Raw genomic sequence first — 20,408 nt, forward strand, 5'->3', positions numbered from 1 at the left:
GGTCTAGTTATGATCTCACGGCACAATTCGAAAGAGAAGCGAGTTTCTCCCAGCTGGAAACCGCTATCATTGTATATTTCAATCCATGACTGTTTGTGGGACACTGCTGTGCACAATTGGCTGACGTGTTTCACCCACAAAATATACAGTCAACTCACTTTACAGTGAAGCGCTTTGAGACATCTCAAAGACTTGATAAGGCTCTATATCAAATGCAAGGATTAGTATTATTATTATTATATTATTATATTGGGAACCTGATGAGGAGGGCCTAGGGTCTCTATCCCTTTTCACATCCTACCACTGGAAGAAGATGTAACCTAATTTTTATGAGTGTTTGATCATGTCAAAACATCTCAAAGTGCTTTACAGGTAATTATTGTCAAGTGAAGTGTTTTTTTAAGGAAATGTGGCAGCCACTTCTTCCATCAAGATTAAACACACACCCTTGTATTTAATAATCCTTGTATTTGATATAGCGCTTTTCACATCTTCTAGACGTCTCAAAGCGCTTCACAGAATATACTGTAAAGTGTATTGACTGTGTATTTGTGGACGAAACGCGGCAGCCAATTGCACACAGCAATGTCCCACAAACAGTCGTGGATTGAAGTGACCAATTTATTATTGTTTGTTTTCTTGAAGGATTATTATTATTATTACCCAGGAGATAAATTACTAAGTAATGTGGAGTTTATTGATCCTGTATGCGGATGACACCCAACTGTACGTCTCTGTCTCCACCCTTGACCACTGCTGTCCTGACAGAATGTCCGTCAGACATCAAGTCCTGGATGAGAGCTAAGTTTCTACAGTTGAACATCAACAAGGCCGAGGCTCTCCTGATTGGCTCCTGTCAGCACCTCCTCACCTCAGGCACTGACAGCTTCACCATCCATGTTTGCACACTCCACCTTACTAAGCCAGTCCGGAACCTTGGGGTCTTCTTTGACCCTCAACCATCCTTTCTACCCCACATCCGTGCATGACCTGCTCTGCCTCCCCCCACCTCCGCAACGTCGCCCGGCTACGCCACTGTCTCACACCGCAGGTCGCCGAAACCCTCCTACACGTATTCATTACATCGAGGCTTGACTCTGCAAACTCACTGCTTGTCGACCTCCCCATCTCCTCCCTCCATAGGCTGCAGATCATCCAGAACTCTGCAGCCCGTGTCCTCTCCCGCACCAGGCTCTGTGACCCTATCATCCCCTATCCTCACCCGACTCCACTGGCTTCCCATCACACAGAGGATACAGTTCAAGATCCTGGTCCTCACCTTCAATGGTCTTGCTCCCCCCTACCTCTGTGAGCTCCTAAACCCCTACAATCCTGCCCGTTTCCTCCACTCAGCGGGCTCCGGCCTGCTGCACGTCCCCCGCCTCACCCGTCCCACCATTGGCGGATGGGCCTTCTGCCACTCTGCCCCCACCCTCTGGAACTCCATCCCGCAGTCCCTCCACCTCATCCCCTCCCATCTCAAAACTCTCCTCTTCGACCGTGCTTTCGATCAACCTGCTTCCCACCCACCCTCCACCCTCCCCAATCCCGAACCCCAGCTCAGGTCCAAAACTCTGACTGTCCAGCGCCTTGGGACTTCCTCCCGACGTGAAAGGTGCTATACAAATGTAATTTTGTTGTTGTTGTTGTCCTGAACACTGGGAGAAACCCCCTTTTCTTTTCAAATTGTGTCAAGGATCTGTAATATTCATTTGAACAGGCAGATGGTTAAAAACACTTAAACAGTTTAATGTATCAACCAAAAGACAGAATCTCTGACAATTCAGCACTCCCACAGTACTGCATTTGAGTTTCAGCCTACAAGTTGAAATCTCAATGCAAGAGTTTAACCTACAACCGTTTGAGCTCTTCCATGTTAACAATAACCACAATGGAAAAAACAGATTCAGTAATCAGAATCAGTGATATTAATAATAATAATCCTTACATTTTGTAGGGCATTTCACATCTGGAGAACGTCTCAAGGCTTCATAGGTTATATTGTAAAGTCCAGTGACTGTGTATTTGTAGGTGAATGCGATCGCCAATTTGTGCACACCAACGTCCCACAAATAGCCATAATGTGAATGATAAATTCTATGAGGTAAATTACTGATTAATTAATGTGGGATTGTCGATCAGAACATTGGGAGAAACCCTTCTTTTTTCAAATCGTGCCATGGGATCTTTAAAGTCCGGCAGACAGAACCGCGGTTTAACATCTCAATCGAAGGATGGCATCTTCAACAATCCAGTGCTCCCCAATGGAGTGTTATCTTAGACGATATGAATTCCGAATCCTGACGTGGGCTTGAACTATCTACCACCCTCTGAGCAGAGACAGGAGTGGTAACAACTGAATTCCAAGCACTACAACAACAACAACAACAACAACAACGACAAAATTACATTTGTATAGCGCCTTTCGTAGTTGGGAGGACGTCACTACGTGAGCAGGTACAAAATTATTCACTTGGCATCTGTACCCTGATTGGCAGGACTTAACCTTAGAATAATAATCCTTGCAGTAGCTCCTTGGGACATCCTCCTGACGTGGAAGGTGCTATACAAATGTAATTTGTTGTTTGTTGTTAATTCAACACTCTGGGAAGAAAAACCAAAGCATAAACCATGTTATTCTGTCACTGTTACTCTACACCTCCTTGTGGCTGGTTCTAAAATGACAGAAGAGGACAACCAATACAATTTGTATATTTCCTCTTTGTGAAGAGAGTCGCGTTGGAGATGATTACTCTTGATCAGGCATTTGGGTAAAGGGAACCTAAAGATTAAAAAAAAGTTGAAGTATGGGGGAAGGATAGCACTCACCATTCTAGTATTATTTTGGTCATTTTGGGAAGAATGAAATTAATCTAAAGCATGATGAATTTGATGCAGGCTTTGTAACGTGAGTCCATTTCGTATATTTTGGAATCCTAGAAAACCCTGTAAATCTCCTCATAGTCGACACCATAAATTCTGAATGAGATGGACAAAACCCTGGATAAGGGGGGGAAAGGTGTCCCTGACGTAGCCCTGATCCTCATGCCCATCTTTGTGTGTAGCTGCCTGAGTCTACGCCGGCAACAAATGCCGCTATGTGCTGGGTTTCTACCTTTACCCGGTGATAAGAAGGGTGGGTCTGGCAGAGCTGCCTCAAAATGTTCCACGTTGGAGCGTGCCGAACCACCTATCCTACGTTGAGGAATTCCTGCAGAAAAGCATTCCAGACCTCCGTGCAATCACCGAGTGGTCCGCAAGGCAGGTAGTCGAAACAGTTCGAAAAGGGTAGAGGGCAGACCCGATTAGGAGGTACCCTGTGGCGATAGCCAGCTATGTCTGGCAAAACACCTCATCACCGGCATTGACCAACGACCATCAGGACATGGCCTGGCTGGCGATAAAAGGGCCAACCCCCTCCCCCCCATCCCCCCCGGGCTTTCATGCACAGTCGAGGTCTGGGCCAGTCACCACTTTGCCCTCAGGCCGGCTGCAGAGACCAGGAGACCGTGGACTACCTCTTCCTGGGGTATTCGAATTCAAGATCCTCATCCTCACCTACAAGGCCATTCACGGCCTTGCTCCTCCTACTTCGACCGTGCCTTCAGCTCCCCTCTCGACTCTCTACCCCCTCCTCGCTCCCTCCCTTCCCTCCCCTCACCCTGACCATTTCCCCCCTGCTCGGGTCCTGTCCAGCACCTTGGGATGTCCTCCCGACATAAAAGGCACTCTATAAATGAAATCTTGTTGTTGTTGTTTGTTTCTCAAAGGCGGTTTGGAAAAAGATGGAATGGATTCTCTCGCGGTTCATTCCTGGGAACCTACTGCCAGGGGCACTTGGTACTGTACGGCCTGTTCCCTGGCACTCACAGCAAAACCCAAATCGAGTGTGCCTGGAGGATCATAAACTCGGTAAAGGAGGCCCTTTGGCACTCCGGAAACTAGATGTTCTTTTGGCAGAACGAGGGGATGGTGAGGGCCTGCCTCAGGCTCAGGCGTGCTGGGATCAGGGACTATATACTGAGGAACAAGCTGAAGTTCGGCTCAACCGCGTCAAAGGCCAGATGGGGCCTGATCCTGGCAGGAGCCTCTCCAGCATAATCCGCTCAAGGCGCACCCACCGGGTAGCCCACGAGGGCATCCAAAACTGACTGAAGTAAGGGTACAGAAGGACGCTCGAGATGTAACCAAAGAGCGTCCCAAAAATGTATGTACGGTAAACATGTGCGCGTACGGTGCACATCGGGGCACCTTCCGAAAGCGGCAAGTGCGCCTTATCGGGGTGTGTGCAGGCACAAACATGGATGTGGTGTACACAGGGGCAACTCCCGACTGTGTTAAAGGGAGCCTCCCAAAAAACGTGTGCACAACCTACGTGTGAGTGGAAGGAATGTGTTTTGTATTGGGAGAAAAGGAAAAGAGTTGTAACAGAAGATTCCTGTTGTACTAAGTATTATATTTATCAATAAATATATATTTTTAAAAACATTCTGAATGAGTGGATGGGCTAGAGTCTATAGGTATTTTCATAGCCTCTGCCAGAACCACTTGGACAAGCTGGTAGCCTGTGCTGCAGTTTTGACCCGAGGCAAATATTCCTTTACTCCCTGTTTCCAGGCTCTTAGTCCTGCTTCTTTTGACCAGCTGAAAGTGGTTACAATTATTTGCGTTGTCTATGTTTCCAGTACTGGATACATTTCACCCTGATACCTACTTTTCTGTCACAAGTTATTGTTATTATTTAGCGAAATCAGAGCTTACATTGAAATAGGATGCAGGGCTATTGTGACCCCAGTAATATTCACATCAAACAGAGGGGAAAATTTAATCAGTAACAATGCTCAAATAACATAATCTTAAGGTGGGGGGTGAGGGGCGGAGAGGTTGTAGTTGCTATTCAGATTACTGCAAATCATCTCTACTGCAGTTACAGATATTTATCTATTCTCAGAACCCATGATAGTGATTCCCTCAGCATTTGCTTCTTCCCAGCAAAAGGCATTGCAATTATCTGTATTCAAATAACTACTTAATAATATATCAACCCCAATACTATAGGAGGGACAACTCAAACAACAACAGAAACAAATTACATTGGCATAGTACCTTTCAGGTTGGGAGCACTTCCCAAGGCACTGGACAGTCAGAGATTTGGACCTGAGCAGGGCGTTGAGGTCAGGAGGGGTGGAGGACAGGGAAAACAGTGGTAGGAAGATGACCGCGAAGAGGAGGATCTTGAGATGTATCTTGAAGAAGATATGGGAGGGAGCAAAACGAAGGGAGTTCCAAAAGTAATTTGTTGTTGTTGTTTGAGTTCCCCCTCCTATAGTATTGGTATTGAAATCTTATTAAGTAGCTACATGAAATCAGAGAATGGCAATGTTTGTTCCTGGGAAGCAAATGCTGAGGGAATCACTATCACGGGTTCTGAGAATAGATAAATGTCTGTAACTCCATTAGAGATGATATGTTGCAAAATAAGATTGAATGTTATATTTTTTTCCAGGTGGTTTGACTTTGGAGGCGGTCGCAGCTCCAAGATAGTGATCCGGAGTAAATCCGTCGTCTTTCCCGTGCCCAGAGATACGAGGGGGAGCTGTAATCTCCCTCCACCAGCAGCATGCTGCAATGAAAGCTGAGTGCATTCAATGGATAGCTTTGTTGATGGAAGAGTGGATCAGCGGCTACAGGTAAAAAGCCCAACTCTACCACCCTCACATCGCTAACATCAATGGTATGAGGGCACATTTATTTTTGGTAGATTTATTTCAGGCCGTGCAATCTGATCGTTATCCGTAAGAGTATCCAAACCGGACCGAGAGTTCAACATATGTATAACACTTACACACGAAAAGCCCTCTGCGTTCGGAATGAAATGGTCACTTTCTCTCTCTCTCTCTCTCTCTCTCTCTGTGGAGAGCTTGTCTAGATCCAATAATAATAATAATAATAATAACAACAGCACAAAATATGCAGTCAATTCACCTATAGGGGCTATATAATGGTGAAGCGCTTTGAGACGTTTCGACGGCACGACGAGGCTCTGTATCAAACGCAAGGAATATCATTAATAATCATATTTTAAGGGCTCTTCTTTCCTATTCTTTCCTATTTCCAAAACCAAAAGCAATAATAAATTGGTCATTTTCAATCCACGACTGTTTGTGGGACATTGCTGTGCGCAATTGGCTGCCGCGTTTCGCCCACAAATATACAGTCAATTCACTTTACAGTGTGTTCTGTGAAGCGCTTTGGGACGTCCTCCCGACGTGAAAAGCGCTATATCAAATGCAAGGATTATTATTATTATTATTATTATTATTATTATTATTATTAAGGTCTCCAAACCCGAGCCCACTTGACTGACGGGCTGACTGATGAGCGTTGGGGGGTCACGTGGTGGCGGTGCTTTTGGTTGCCGCCCCCTTTTCCCGGGCGGAACCAGTGGGAGGTCCAACCGTGTTCCGGGGGGGACGCTTAAAGTGCTGGACCCGGAGGTCGCGAAGGAAAAGCCGCCGGCGGGCGGGCGGAGGGCGAAGCCCCGCGCACAGGATGTGGCTGCTGTCTGTCTCGGGCCGCCTCGCGCCGCTCAGGAGCCGTTTAACGGCTCGGCTGGTGGTGGCGGCGGCGGGGGGGGCGGGGGGCGCGCGGCACTGGCCGGCGGGGGCGGGGGCGGGGGGCGCGCGGCACTGGCCGGCGCCGGGAGGGCCCGGCAGGAGCGGCAGCCTCTCCGCGGCCGCCGTGGTGGCCAAGGCCCCCGCCTCCCTCCGGCCTTACCTCCGCCTCATGCGACTCGACAAATCCATCGGTAAAACAGCAGCGCGACGCCGTCCGCGGGGCCTATCAGCTCATAGGCTGAGCGACACTGACACTGACCCGTCACTGACACTGACCCGTCACTGACACTGACCCGTCACTGACACTGACCCGTCACTGACACTGACTGACCGTCACTGACACTGACCGTCACTGACACTGCCACTGACTGACCGTCACTGCCACTGACTGACCGTCACTGCCACTGACTGACCGTCACTGCCACTGACTGACCGTCACTGCCACTGACTGACCGTCACTGCCACTGACTGACCGTCACTGCCACTGACTGACCGTCACTGCCACTGACTGACCGTCACTGCCACTGACCGTCACTGACACTGACTGACCGTCACTGCCACTGACTGACCGACACTGACACTGACTGACCGTCACTGACACTGACTGACCGTCACTGACACTGACTGACCGTCACTGACACTGACTGACCGTCACTGACACTGACTGACCGTCACTGACACTGACTGACCGTCACTGACACTGACTGACCGTCACTGACACTGACTGACCGTCACTGACACTGACTGACCGTCACTGACACTGACTGACCATCACTGACTGACTGACCATCACTGACACTGACTGACCGTCACTAACACTGACTGACAATCACTGACACTGACTGACCGTCACTGACACTGACTGACCATCACTGACTGACTGACCATCACTGACACTGACTGACCGTCACTAACACTGACTGACAATCACTGACACTGACTGACCGTCACTGACACTGACTGACATTCACTAACACTGACTGACCATCACTGACACTGACTGACTGTCACTGACACTGACTGACCGTCACTGACACTGACTGACCATCACTAACACTGACTGACCGTCACTAACACTGACTGACTGTCACTGACACTGACTGACATTCACTAACACTGACTGACCATCACTGACACTGACTGACTGTCACTGACACTGACTGACCGTCACTGACACTGACTGACCATCACTGACACTGACTGACCATCACTAACACTGACTGACCATCACTGACACTGACTGACCATCACTAACACTGACTGACCATCACTGACACTGACTGACCATCACTGACACTGACTGACCATCACTGACACTGACTGACCATCACTGACACTGACTGACCATCACTAACACTGACTGACCGTCACTGACACTGACTGACCATCTCTAACACTGACTGACCGTCACTGACACTGACTGACCATCACTAACACTGACTGACCGTCACTGACACTGACTGACCGTCACTGACACTGACTGACCATCACTGACACTGACTGACCGTCACTGACACTGACTGACCATCACTAACACTGACTGACCGTCACTGACACTGACTGACCGTCACTGACACTGACTGACCATCACTGACACTGACTGACCGTCCCTGACACTGACTGACCATCACTGACACTGACTGACCGTCACTGACACTGATTGACCATCACTAACACTGACTGACCGTCACTGACACTGACTGACCGTCACTGACTGACCGTCACTGACACTGACTGACCATCACTGACACTGACTGACCGTCCCTGACACTGACTGACCATCACTGACACTGACTGACCGTCACTGACACTGACTGACCATCACTAACACTGACTGACCGTCACTGACACTGACTGACCATCACTGACTGACCGTCACTGACACTGACTGACCGTCACTGACACTGACTGACCGTCACTGACACTGACTGACCGTCACTGACACTGACTGACCGTCACTGACACTGACTGACCATCACTAACACTGACTGACCGTCACTGACACTGACTGACCATCACTGACTGACCGTCACTGACACTGACTGACCGTCACTGACACTGACTGACCATCACTAACACTGACTGACCGTCACTGACACTGACTGACCATCACTGACTGACCGTCACTGACACTGACTGACCGTCACTGACACTGACTGACCGTCACTGACACTGACTGACCGTCACTGACACTGACTGACCGTCACTGACACTGACTGACCGTCACTGACACTGACTGACCGTCACTGACACTGACTGACCGTCACTGACACTGACTGACTGTCACTGACACTGACTGACAATCACTGACACTGACTGACCATCACTGACACTGACTGACCGTCACTGACACTGACTGACCATCACTGACACTGACTGACCATCACTGACACTGACTGACCATCACTAACACTGACTGACCGTCACTGACACTGACTGACCATCACTAACACTGACTGACCGTCACTGACACTGACTGACCGTCACTGACTGACCATCACTGACACTGACTGACCGTCACTGACACTGACTGACCGTCACTGACTGACCATCACTGACTGACCGTCACTAACACTGACTGACCATCACTGACACTGACTGACCGTCACTGACTGACCATCACTGACACTGACTGACCGTCACTGACACTGACTGACCGTCACTGACACTGACTGACAATCACTGACACTGACTGACCATCACTGACACTGACTGACCGTCACTGACACTGACTGACCATCACTGACACTGACTGACCATCACTGACACTGACTGACCGTCACTGACACTGACTGACCATCACTAACACTGACTGACCGTCACTGACACTGACTGACCGTCACTGACTGACCATCACTAACACTGACTGACCATCACTAACACTGACTGACCGTCACTGACACTGACTGACTAGCAGTGCCACTGACTGACCGTCACTGACACTGACTGACCATCACTGACACTGACTGACCATCACTGACTGACCATCACTGACTGACCGTCACTGACTGACTAGCAGTGCCACTGACTACCACTGATTGTCATTGAGACTGACTGGTACTGACTGACTGTCACTGACTCCCGACTTTCTCTCACTGACACTAAATGACTGTCACTGACACTGACTGACTTATCAGCATTGTGTTTTATCCCAACTCTGGATCAAAACAATTTGTGCATAGCTGACACACATAAATTCTATTCTGTATGTTTCTGTGCTATATTAGGACACAGCATACACAAATGTACAATTTATAGAGCAGATTTTACATTAAATTTGTTGGACATTTCGGCACTCCAAAATTATACCCCGCGTGAAGGGTGCTACATACATGCAAGTTGTTAAGCGTACCTCTCCTTCATCAGTGGTCCTAAACACAGCTGTGATCAAGAGTTGCTATTCAACACAATGTTGCTAGGAAGGTTTATCCTGGCATCCATACAACAGTGAACATTTTCAGTTAAAACTTATACGACACGTATCTTTAATAAAGCTGTTGGTTTCTCCTTTTCCGTAAGAAAGTACTGTACTTGGCCTCTACTTTGCAGCTACCAACAATAGAATAAATAAACCCCATCAATTTACATTGCAGGGTGTTTGAGTATTATAACCATAATGGTTAGGATTCTAACTTGCAACAAATTGTACAAACATTATTGTAAATTGTATCATTATTTGACAGTTGTTGCGCTGTAAGGTAGAATGTTCAATGGGGTGAATGTCCCTGTTTTCTATAATGCAAACATCAAAGGAATTCTTGTTACCTATTTTGTATTCTATAACTACAACAATTGTGATGTGCAGCACTTTATTAATTCAGGTAACTGCTGTTCTAGGTACATGGCTATTGTATTTACCTTGCACCTGGAGTATAGGCCTAGCGGCAGAACCAGGCTGCCTGCCAGACCTGGCTATGCTCGCACTCTTTGGTACTGGAGCAGTGTTGATGCGAGGAGCTGGGTGTACAATCAACGACATGTGGGACAAAGACATTGACAGAAAGGTAATATTCATTTCTAGTGTCTTTCAATAAGGGTGTGTTTTGGGGGTTAGCTTGGCGTAGTGCCTTGGACCTGTCTGGTCAGGAGCGAGAATATTGAGGTCCTCGGGATTGACTCATTTTGCATATTCCATTACCTTGGAGCTAAGCCAGCTCAAATAGATCTTGCTTATCTCCCCTTCAAGGAAGATAGTTTACTCTTTGGTCATTAAATATCTAACGAGTGCAGATCTGAGCCATTATAATAATAATAATAATTATTAAAGTGGATAGCACATACTAAGAAATATGTAAACTTGGTAAGCAACACAATGAGAAAGACATGCATTGGAGCTAAGTACTCCAGTGCAGTACTGCAGGAGCGCTGCTTTGTTGGAGGTGCCATCCTTCAGATGAAACTTTAAACTGAGGTCCCGTCTGCCCGTTCGGGTGGACATTAAAGATTCTCAGTAACATTGCCCTCCTCTGCCACTACTTTTCCACAGGCTGCCGAGATCCTTATTCATGCTTTCATCACTTGCAGGCTTGACTATTCCAACACATAACTTGATTTAATTAGAAAAATTAAACTGCTGTCCTAACTAAACTAGTGCCTTGGAAACATGATTTTGATGTTGATTCAGATTTCCATTTTGTGTGGAACATGTATATCAAAGCAACAGGATGGCAGTGTGGTATTAGTACATAACTACATAACAGCAATACTAATCAACTCCATCACCAAGCTTCTGTGTTTGATGTGAAGTGCCTGGTATAAGATAATGAACTCACCTTGGAATTCTTCAAGTAAAAATGCTGTGAAGTGTTTTGAGATGTTTTGAAGATGCGATAAGCTGCTTAGATTATTATTATTATAGATTATGCAAACAGTATTATTGTAATAACTCAGTAGGCTATGTATTTTGGAAGTACAAGTTAAATGGGCTGAAGAGCTTTCTTCATCGGACCCAGTTTTTTTTCACAAAACTGCAATTTGCTTGCTCTGAAACAGGTGGCTAGAACTGGAAATCGTCCCATAGCTGCTGAAGAAATCAGTCGTTTTCAAGCCTTGGTGTTTCTGGGAGGCCAGTTGAGTTTGGCGCTTGGTGTTCTTTTGTGTTTGAACTATTATAGGTAAAGGAAATGCTTATTCCTAAGCAGGAAATAGAATATTGGCAATTATTTTGATAAATATAAATGGTACTAGAAACGTTACAAATTACATTTGTAATTTTAAAAAAATATAATAAACATATTGTGCTTTTGATGCTTTCTTTACATTGTTTGGGGATCAGCAGGTGTCTGACACGTGTGGAAACTCATTGCAGAAACCCATTACCATGTTTAAAAGTACTCAACAACAACAACAACAAGATTCCATTTATAAAGCGCCTTTCACGTCAGGAGGACGTCCCAAGGCGCTGCTACTCTTAGTTTCCTGAAAAAAATTAAAAACAGCAAATATAGTAGTACAATGATTTGTATTTGAGCTGGTCTGAATTTCTCTCTTTCTGTGACTCATTAAGATTGTAATCTGATACACTTTTTTAAATAGTCAGTTTTGAAAGTATCTGAAATTGGCTACAGATGAGCCTGAGTTGGAATAATATAGATCTTTGTGAGTTTGAGGTTAAGATGCATTGTTGGACAAAGTTAAGAGAACTATGCTCTTGGTCTAACTCCTACTGCACCTGACTTGTCTTAAAGTTGACTTAACAAACCAACATTTACTTTGGTGTTGTTTAAGAACAAATATAAAATTATTTACTGTAAATATTGCATGGCGTTACTTATAATTTCTAATTGTTAAATGTTAAATTCACAGAGATCAGATCCATGTTAATACTGTATTAGCATAATGCTTATCTGGAAAATATGGTTTGTGTGTAGTTGACTGAACCTTTTTTTCCATAATAACCTAAAGATAAGTAGATTAGTTTGATCAATGAAGGGTATTAAATAGACTTAGCAGATGTCCAATCTCTTGTCTTATTACAGGTCTTCTATGCTTAAGAGTACTTCAGATGTTGTATTAAATAAATTGAATGTTTCAATCATGAGCCCTTTTAGTAGCTTTACAGTGTTTGTATTTGAGATCAGCCGACTCAGCACAGATTAGGGGCCATAGCTAATTCTTTCCACCTTCACTTTCACACTTGCCAGTGAGGTTACTGACTGAGCCAGCAGGAGCAGAATAAAACAGACCATGTTGTGTCACCAGCAATTTAAAGATCATTTGTGCATTTAATGATTTTCACCTTAACATTGCATTTGCACTGGCAGTTGTTTCCTGGAGAACTTATTAACACACTTAACATCACCTAAACACCCAATTATTTTTGTTGTTTTATTCAACAGTGTTTGCTATCTTACCTCCATAAGCTGAAGGTCATCCAGAACTCTGCAGCTCGTGTCCTTTCCCGCAATAGGCTCTGTGACCCCATCACCCCCACCCTCACCCGGCTCCACTGGCTCCCCCCCCAGATGATAGAGTTCAAAATCCTCATCCTCACCTTCAAGGTCTTCCACAGCCTTGCCCCTCCCTATCTCTGTGACCTGCTGACTCCATATCAACCTGTCCGCTCCCTCTGCTCAGCAGGCTCTGGTCTGCTCCACGTCCCCCGCTTAGCCCTCTCCACCGTAGGTGACAGGGCCTTCAGCCTTTCTGCCCCCACCCTATGGAACTCCATCCCACATTCCCTTCACCTCGCTGCCTCCCTTGCTTCCTTCAAGACCCATTTCAAAACCCTCCTTTTTGACCATGCCCTCGGCCATGGCCACCCTCCTAACCTGCCTGCCCTCCATCCTCCCCGATCCTGACCCCCAGTTCGAGTCCAAATCCCTGACTGTCCAGTGCCTTGGGACGTCCTCCCCAATTGAAAGGCGCTTTACAAATGTCATTTTGTATTGTATATTTAGCACTGATGTACATTATCCTGCATTTCTCAGAGACAAAATGTCAAACATCAATCATGTGAATAATGTCATTCTCCTTGGTGCAATTGCTTCACTATTGCTAAATGCAGCAGAAGCCAGTAAGACATTATTCAGGGTACAATATAGAAATATTTTCTGAAAATGTGTCAACTCTAGTGGTCTAATTCAGCAATATAAAACTGCCACAGTAGTTTGTATACTTTGTAGTTTCCGCTTCTATATATTACTTTACTACAAAAGATGTTGATTTCCTTTCTATCAACAGCATTGTTCTTGGAGCTGCATCTCTGGCTTTGGTGGTCACCTACCCTTTGATGAAGAGAATAACGTACTGGCCACAGTTAGTTCTAGGTATGTATGTGTAAGAGGTTCATCCAACAGAATGGGTATTTGGTCTGTAACAAATGGTTTTCGAACCTCAAACTCAGACTGCAATAACACATCTACAAACAGGTTAATTACAAACATACACTATTGAAGTTTTATCTTTTTTATTTTCTGCTATCCATCTGTCTGTTAGCTGTTTAAGGAACTGCAAAGCAATTTTAAAAAACTTCAGTAGAACTATATTTCTTTGGAGCTCCTCTACTCCCATTAAGGACAAAGAAAGATCCAAATCCACATTCCTACAACAAAAGCTTCTTGCTAATAGACTTGTATTGCAGTGTCTTCAAGCTAAACATAGGAACAGATCGAATGACTTTAGTACAGATACAATTTCACTTTAGTAATTGTTTAAAGTTTACAAATACAAAGAGTGGACAGTTGTAACTGATTAGTGGATTATTTTTTCCCAAGAGCAGAATGTGCTGGTGGTAGGAAGGGGTGAAGGAGACAAGGGAAATGAAAAAGTAGCCAGAGATTACTTTGTCAGAGATGGAGATGTCTGATTTTAAGAGATCTTGGGTAATTTCATGTCAAGGGAGTGACCATGGATATGAGTGGGGTGTTTATATGAAGGTGAGGATGAGAGAGGAGGGTAAAGAAGCCAGTGGAAATGTAGCAGATAGGGGCGAAAGAGAGATTGAAATCACCCAAAATGAAACACTACATGAAATTCAAGTACAGTATTACTTAAATGCTCATCAAAGAATGACTTGAGGAATCTGTTCTTTATTTCATTAAGCTGTGCCTTGTTTTCTGTTATCTGAAAGCCCTTCATTTATTCAACAGTCTGTATCTATGGTTAGTATTTTCACAAATATGCATTGATAACGCTTAATTCATCAGTCAAAATAATGTCAAATGTGTAAAAGATTTGTCTTATTTGAAAACTGATGAATATTTTTTCTATGTATAGCATATTAAATTTGAAATATCAATTGCCTTTAGGTTTTACATTCAATTGGGGGGCACTTTTGGGATGGTCCGCAGTGAAGGGTTCCTGTGATTTGTCAATCTGCCTGCCACTGTATATCTCCGGGATCATGTGGACAATGATATATGACACCATTTATGCACATCAGGTAGAGTGCAAGTAAATCGTTTGAAAGAATGTGATTGAAGCAGCATCACAAGAGTTGCTAGTGCTTAACCAAGATTTTCCTTTGTCAGGAATCCAAACGGTGCTACAGTTCAATATTTGACTTCAGTCCAAAATGTCTACATAAGATGCCATCAGCAGACTTTCACATATTGCACTCTTGTCTGTTGAACACTGCCAGATTGTGTCACCAGGCATTTTATTTCTGGAAGTTCATACACAGAGTTAACCATTACTTGCTGAATATGTGTTTTGGTGAGGGATTTAGGCTATGCAGAAACCCATCATCATGCTTAAGAGTATCCATACCAAACAGTTCAGTGCATGCTAGGCGGGCGATCCTTCATGGTACTGTCCTTGACTGGTTCAGATCGTACCTCTCACATCGTCTCCACTTCATCTCCACAAACGGTTTCTCCTCCAGCCCCTGCACCGACTCGTGTGGCATTCTTCAGGGCTCTGTCCTTGGTCCCCTCCACTTCAATATCTATATGCTCCCTCTTGGTGACATAATTTCAGAGGGGTGATATGGTTGCAAACTTTACAGGGAGACATTGCATAGATTGCTGGATGTCAATATTTAGCCCCTAATCTCAATTGTATTGTGCATTGTTGTGGACTGGAAACAAAGTATGTTTCTAATGATGAGGTGGTTTTCTTTCTATTCTATTGTGACTCTCCATCGTTTCAAGACATATCTTTTGATCAAACTCAATGGTGTCGTCTATGAAAGCTATTGCAGAGAACTGAGCAAGAAAGCTTGCATGTTATTTGGGTTATGTAAACATCTGAATTCAATGTTACTTTCGTGAAAGGACACATCCGATTATATTTGAATCTCAGCTGTACAAATACTGTATTTGTAAAACCATAGTAAAGGTAACCAAATCAGTTACAATGTGGAATTTGAATTGATTATATTGAAACAGGACTATATAAATAAAATGTATGTGCAGTAACCTCTTAATAACTAGTCACTCCAAATGGAAAGGATTTAGCATCTAGTTATCCAGAGTGGCTAATTGGACATAGGCCCTCCCGGGCCACAGAGGGGCGCTGTAACTGGTGCGGGGTCTGGCAAAGCTTGGTCACGAATGCTCAGATGCATTCTGGTCTTTTGGAGGGATGCTCCATGGCCTCCTGTCCTATCCTATCGCAGAGGCCTCTGGATTATTGGAGGACCATGTTGCAGTCTCCAGCTCTACCCTGTCACAGGCGGATTGCTTTTCCGGGGGTAATAATCCCTTCAAAACAAAAAATAATAATAATAATAATTTGGTCACTCAATCTGTGGTAGTGACAAGTTAAGCCAGAGTCTTGTTATCAGGAGTTTACTGTAAATGAAACAGGCAAGTAAATAAGTTATATTCAATGGGTGTTGTGTATGACTTAAAATTTAAAAGATTTACAAAGAATACCAACAGGGAAACTTGCACTCAGCCCAACCAGTCCGTGCCATTGTTTATACTCCACACAATTCTTCGCCCATTCCTTTACTCCCTCCCATATCCTTCTATTCTCCTCTCATTCATGTGAAGGTCTAGCTTCAGGCAGCGAGTTCCACAGTCTCTAATAATAATTATTATTATATTTATATATAATATTAATAATTATATATTATATCTTTTTATATATATAAGGCCTAATAATTCCTCCAAACAATAATAAATTGGTCATTTTCAATGCACAACTGTTTGTGGGACACTGCTGTGCGCAATTGGCTGCCGCGTTTCGCCCATAAATATACAGTCAATTCATTTTACAGCATATTCTGTGAAGCGCTTTGAGACGTCGAGAAGACGTGGAAAGTACTATATCAAATGCAAGGATTATTATTATCTCAGTACCCTCTGTGAAGTAGTTCTCCTAAGTTCTCTTTTTGATCCCCTAGTCACGATCTTGTATTTGTGTCCCTTGATTACGGATTCCAACCAATGGAAACAGCCTATTTATGTTAACAGTACTTAACCTTATATCATTTTAAATCTTTTGTTAGATTCCCCCCGTTAAACATCTCCTACTTAACGAAAAAAGGCCCAACCTACCCAGTATATCCTGATAGTAATAACCTGCCAGTCCTGTTATTCTTGTAAATCCACACTGTACTTTTTCCATCTTGCTATATCCTTCTTATCATGTGGAGGCAAGAATTGAACACAGTGCTCCAAATGTGGTCTAATCAGTTTTATATAAATTTAATATCATCTCCTCACTTTTATATTCTATCCCTCTGGATATAAAACCCAAGACTCCATTGGCCTTTTTTTAATAGCCCTATCTACCTGTGTAGCTGGTTTTTTGAGTTTTGAGGATCTGAATCCCCAGATCTCTGCTCCTCCTCTTCTCTTAAGTTCCTAACATATAGGCGGTTTCTTTATTTTTCTTGCCAAAGTGAATATATTCCTCCATTAAACTTCATTTGCCAGTGAAGCTTCATTTGTGGGATGAGATAACATGTGCTGTTAATATTCTACATTTCAGGCATGACAGGAGCATCTTTTATATATTGCATTTCTTTATCTAGGATAAAGCAGATGATGTTCTAGTAGGAGTAAAATCGACTGCATTAAGATTTCAAGAAAATACCAAGCAATGGCTAACTGGATTTAGCACCGTCATGCTAACAGGATTGATGACAGTAGGAATAAGCAGTGAACAGACTTTACCTTACTATGCTGCTGTAATGGCTGTTGGAGCTCATCTAACCCATCAGGTATGAATGTTTATAGGTTTCAGAAATGGATGCTAAAAGACATTTTAATACAGAAGACCTTTTTTTTCATTTTCTCCAAAGTATTTTTTGTTGTTTATTGGTACTTAAGATATTTGTTCCAATACCTTTCTTTCACAAGTTCCAACAGAAGGTTTTGGGATAATTAGCACTTCCCTATAGTCTTGATCAAATTTGATGAGTGTTCCTTTTGTGTTGAAGATTGAAAACACAACTTTCTGATTTAGAGGCAAGAGTGCTATCAAGTGAGCCAGACGCCGTTAATTCTGTTCCGATGAAGTGAATGACCAATTTTATGTGGAGGAATAACAGAAGAAATTCCCTTTTTTTTGAATAATGCCAAAGGGTCTTTAAAGGTCCACCTGTAAAGGCAGATGGCACCTCAGTTTAACATTTCTTCTGAAGTACAACATTTCTGACAATGTAGCAGTCCCCCAGAACAGTATTGTAATTAATCAACCATAGATAAAAATCCTAACATGTGGCTTGAACACACAACCTTCTAACTCAGAGGTTAGAGTGCTGCCACTTATCAATAAAGCTACTGTTTTGTTAGTATTTGGCTTGCTTATTTGAGTTTTTTTCAATGTTACCCAATAAATCCAAATTTTCACTGAATTTACCTGATTTGGATCTTTTGTACGTCCCTCATCCCTTCACTGCGCAATTAGTGGCTGTGCTTTCAGCCACTGTACCCCTGAATCTCTGGAACTCCCTGCTTGAGCAATCTTCAAATCACACCTGAAGACTTTCCTCTTTGACCGTGCCTGCTGTCACCTCCCCTCTCTTTCCAGCTCAGCGTGAAATCGAAGTGTGGAGGGCGTTATATAAATATTAAGCAATAATATACTTCTGACATTCAAAGTAGGTGGAGTTAGGTTCAGTGAATTTGGGTTCACGTTAGGTAAGATTATAAATACATAAGAACATAGGAAATGCTAAACGAGAAAAGACCAAGATCCATGTAGTTCGCTTTCCACCTTCCTGGTGGTCGCATGCACATATGTCCCAAACTACCTATGTACTATATCCCATAATGTTAATTCCTAAAAGAAAACTATTTAATCTGTGTTTGAAAGAATCAACACTTCGACTATATACTGTTATAATACGATTATAGATCACAAGCACAATATAAATTTAACTTGTTGTTGATTGCACACAGTCCTTTAAAGAGTGGGTGTGAAGTGTAGAATACTTTTTGTAATCAACAGAAACCTCAAATAACTATTACTCAAAACAGTCAGACTGAGTTCTCAGTTATGCCTTTCACTCAAACTCTAGCGTTTGTTTAATGAGGTCTCAACCAGATGAGCAGCTGGGTAACATAGAATGTGAAGTGTCCAATAACACTAGTTGAATAATATCTGTAATTGGTAATCCATTGGGACACTTCATTTCTCATGGGATTCGTGTGATTTTGTTTGTATTCCACACTGTACTGCTTTCTGGCTGGGTGCCCTGTCACTCATCCTGAAGAAAAACAAAAGCTGAGTTCAAATTTCCAGCAGCTCTGAGTTCTTAAAATATCTGCCTTTAAAATTATTGAACAATTATTCAGACAATGAAATGTGTAAGCAATCAAAGAAGCCTTTCTACTACATTTAACAATAGGAATCAGAAATTGTGACTGTCTTCGTTGTGTCTTCAGTTTTCAATAAGTACTCTTAAGATTGAGATCAAACCACCCACTCAGTCACTTAATTTGAGATCACCTTATTTTGGCTGTTGACTTTATTTGAAAGATGTGCGGTTAAATGGTGTATAAAACTTGTTCCACGTAATGTTGATTTATATCATATGCAAAAATTTTCCTCCCCAAACAGATCTATTCTTTGGACATCAGTGAACCGAAAGATTGCTGGGAGACCTTCGGTTCAAATCGCACTTTAGGACTTATACTTTTCTCTGGAATAGTGCTCGGAAATCTGTGGAAAGGGAAGAATAAGACTGATCAAACTGAAGATGTTCAGCAATGAATTAATGGCAGTCTACAATTCTGGAAGCAGAAATCAAACAGATGTAGTGGAGAGATACAGATTGAGATTGGTTCTACTTGTACCTTCATTTTTCTAATTTGTATCATGAATTATAGAAGTGTGCTGTACGTTCTTTCATGGATCAGTCTTAAGAAAAATATTTCAGTCTTTTAAAAAAATATTTGGTTATTAAAATGAGTTAATTTATAGAGAGAACACGTTTTGAAATCTGAATTTGACGACAACAACAACAACAACTTGCATTTATATAGGGCCCTTCACACGGGGTAGCATCCTGGAGTGCCCACAATACACGTATCAAAGAAGTTCGAAGGGGATATTTCACGCAATGCAGGGTAGCCCTGCAATTCTGCGCCTCACTAGAGCTCTGGTATTATTGTGTATTCACCAACCAATTATATCACTTTATGGTGGAAGTCAGCCTTTTTCCGCACTTTCCTTTTAATGTGGCCTCAGAGACACATGGAAATCCCAGAGATAGATTGTTGGAATGGAATGCACGCTCTCTCTGGAGGGACGCATCCTGCTTACCTAATTCCGAAAAGTATTAGATGCAGATCGGCAAGAGCCAAGGCTTGGGGACCCCAGAGTGTGGGTTAGGGTACTGCTGGAGTCTAACCAGCTAAAACCACATAGCTTGCCATTGATACTGCTGTCTGG

General features: G+C 43.5%; 1 protein-coding gene across 1 annotated transcript; it reads left to right on the forward strand.

Moving 5' to 3' along the window:
- Positions 1 to 6,552: 6,552 nt before the first annotated feature.
- On the forward strand, positions 6,553 to 19,943 carry coq2 (coenzyme Q2 4-hydroxybenzoate polyprenyltransferase). The gene is made up of 7 exons (XM_042341278.1): positions 6,553 to 6,808; positions 10,455 to 10,621; positions 11,610 to 11,731; positions 13,800 to 13,885; positions 14,867 to 15,000; positions 17,542 to 17,730; positions 19,575 to 19,943. The coding sequence occupies exons 1-7, from the start codon at positions 6,553 to 6,555 to the stop codon at positions 19,725 to 19,727; spliced, it is 1,107 nt and encodes a 368-aa protein (XP_042197212.1). The 3' UTR covers positions 19,728 to 19,943.
- Positions 19,944 to 20,408: the final 465 nt, after the last annotated feature.

Source organism: Callorhinchus milii, unplaced genomic scaffold (assembly GCF_018977255.1).
Source record: "Callorhinchus milii isolate IMCB2004 unplaced genomic scaffold, IMCB_Cmil_1.0 Scaffold1, whole genome shotgun sequence".
Classification (NCBI taxonomy): Eukaryota; Metazoa; Chordata; class Chondrichthyes; order Chimaeriformes; family Callorhinchidae; genus Callorhinchus; species Callorhinchus milii.

Bases quoted from the DNA above. Each gene is read 5' to 3' on its own strand.
- coq2 (XM_042341278.1), top strand. From the start codon at position 6,553: ATGTGGCTGCTGTCTGTCTCGGGCCGCCTCGCGCCGCTCAGGAGCCGT. The intron at 13,886-14,866 runs GTATGTATGTGT...AATTGCCTTTAG, and splicing joins CTGGCCACAGTTAGTTCTAG to GTTTTACATTCAATTGGGGG. The intron at 15,001-17,541 runs GTAGAGTGCAAG...TTCTTTATCTAG, and splicing joins ACACCATTTATGCACATCAG to GATAAAGCAGATGATGTTCT.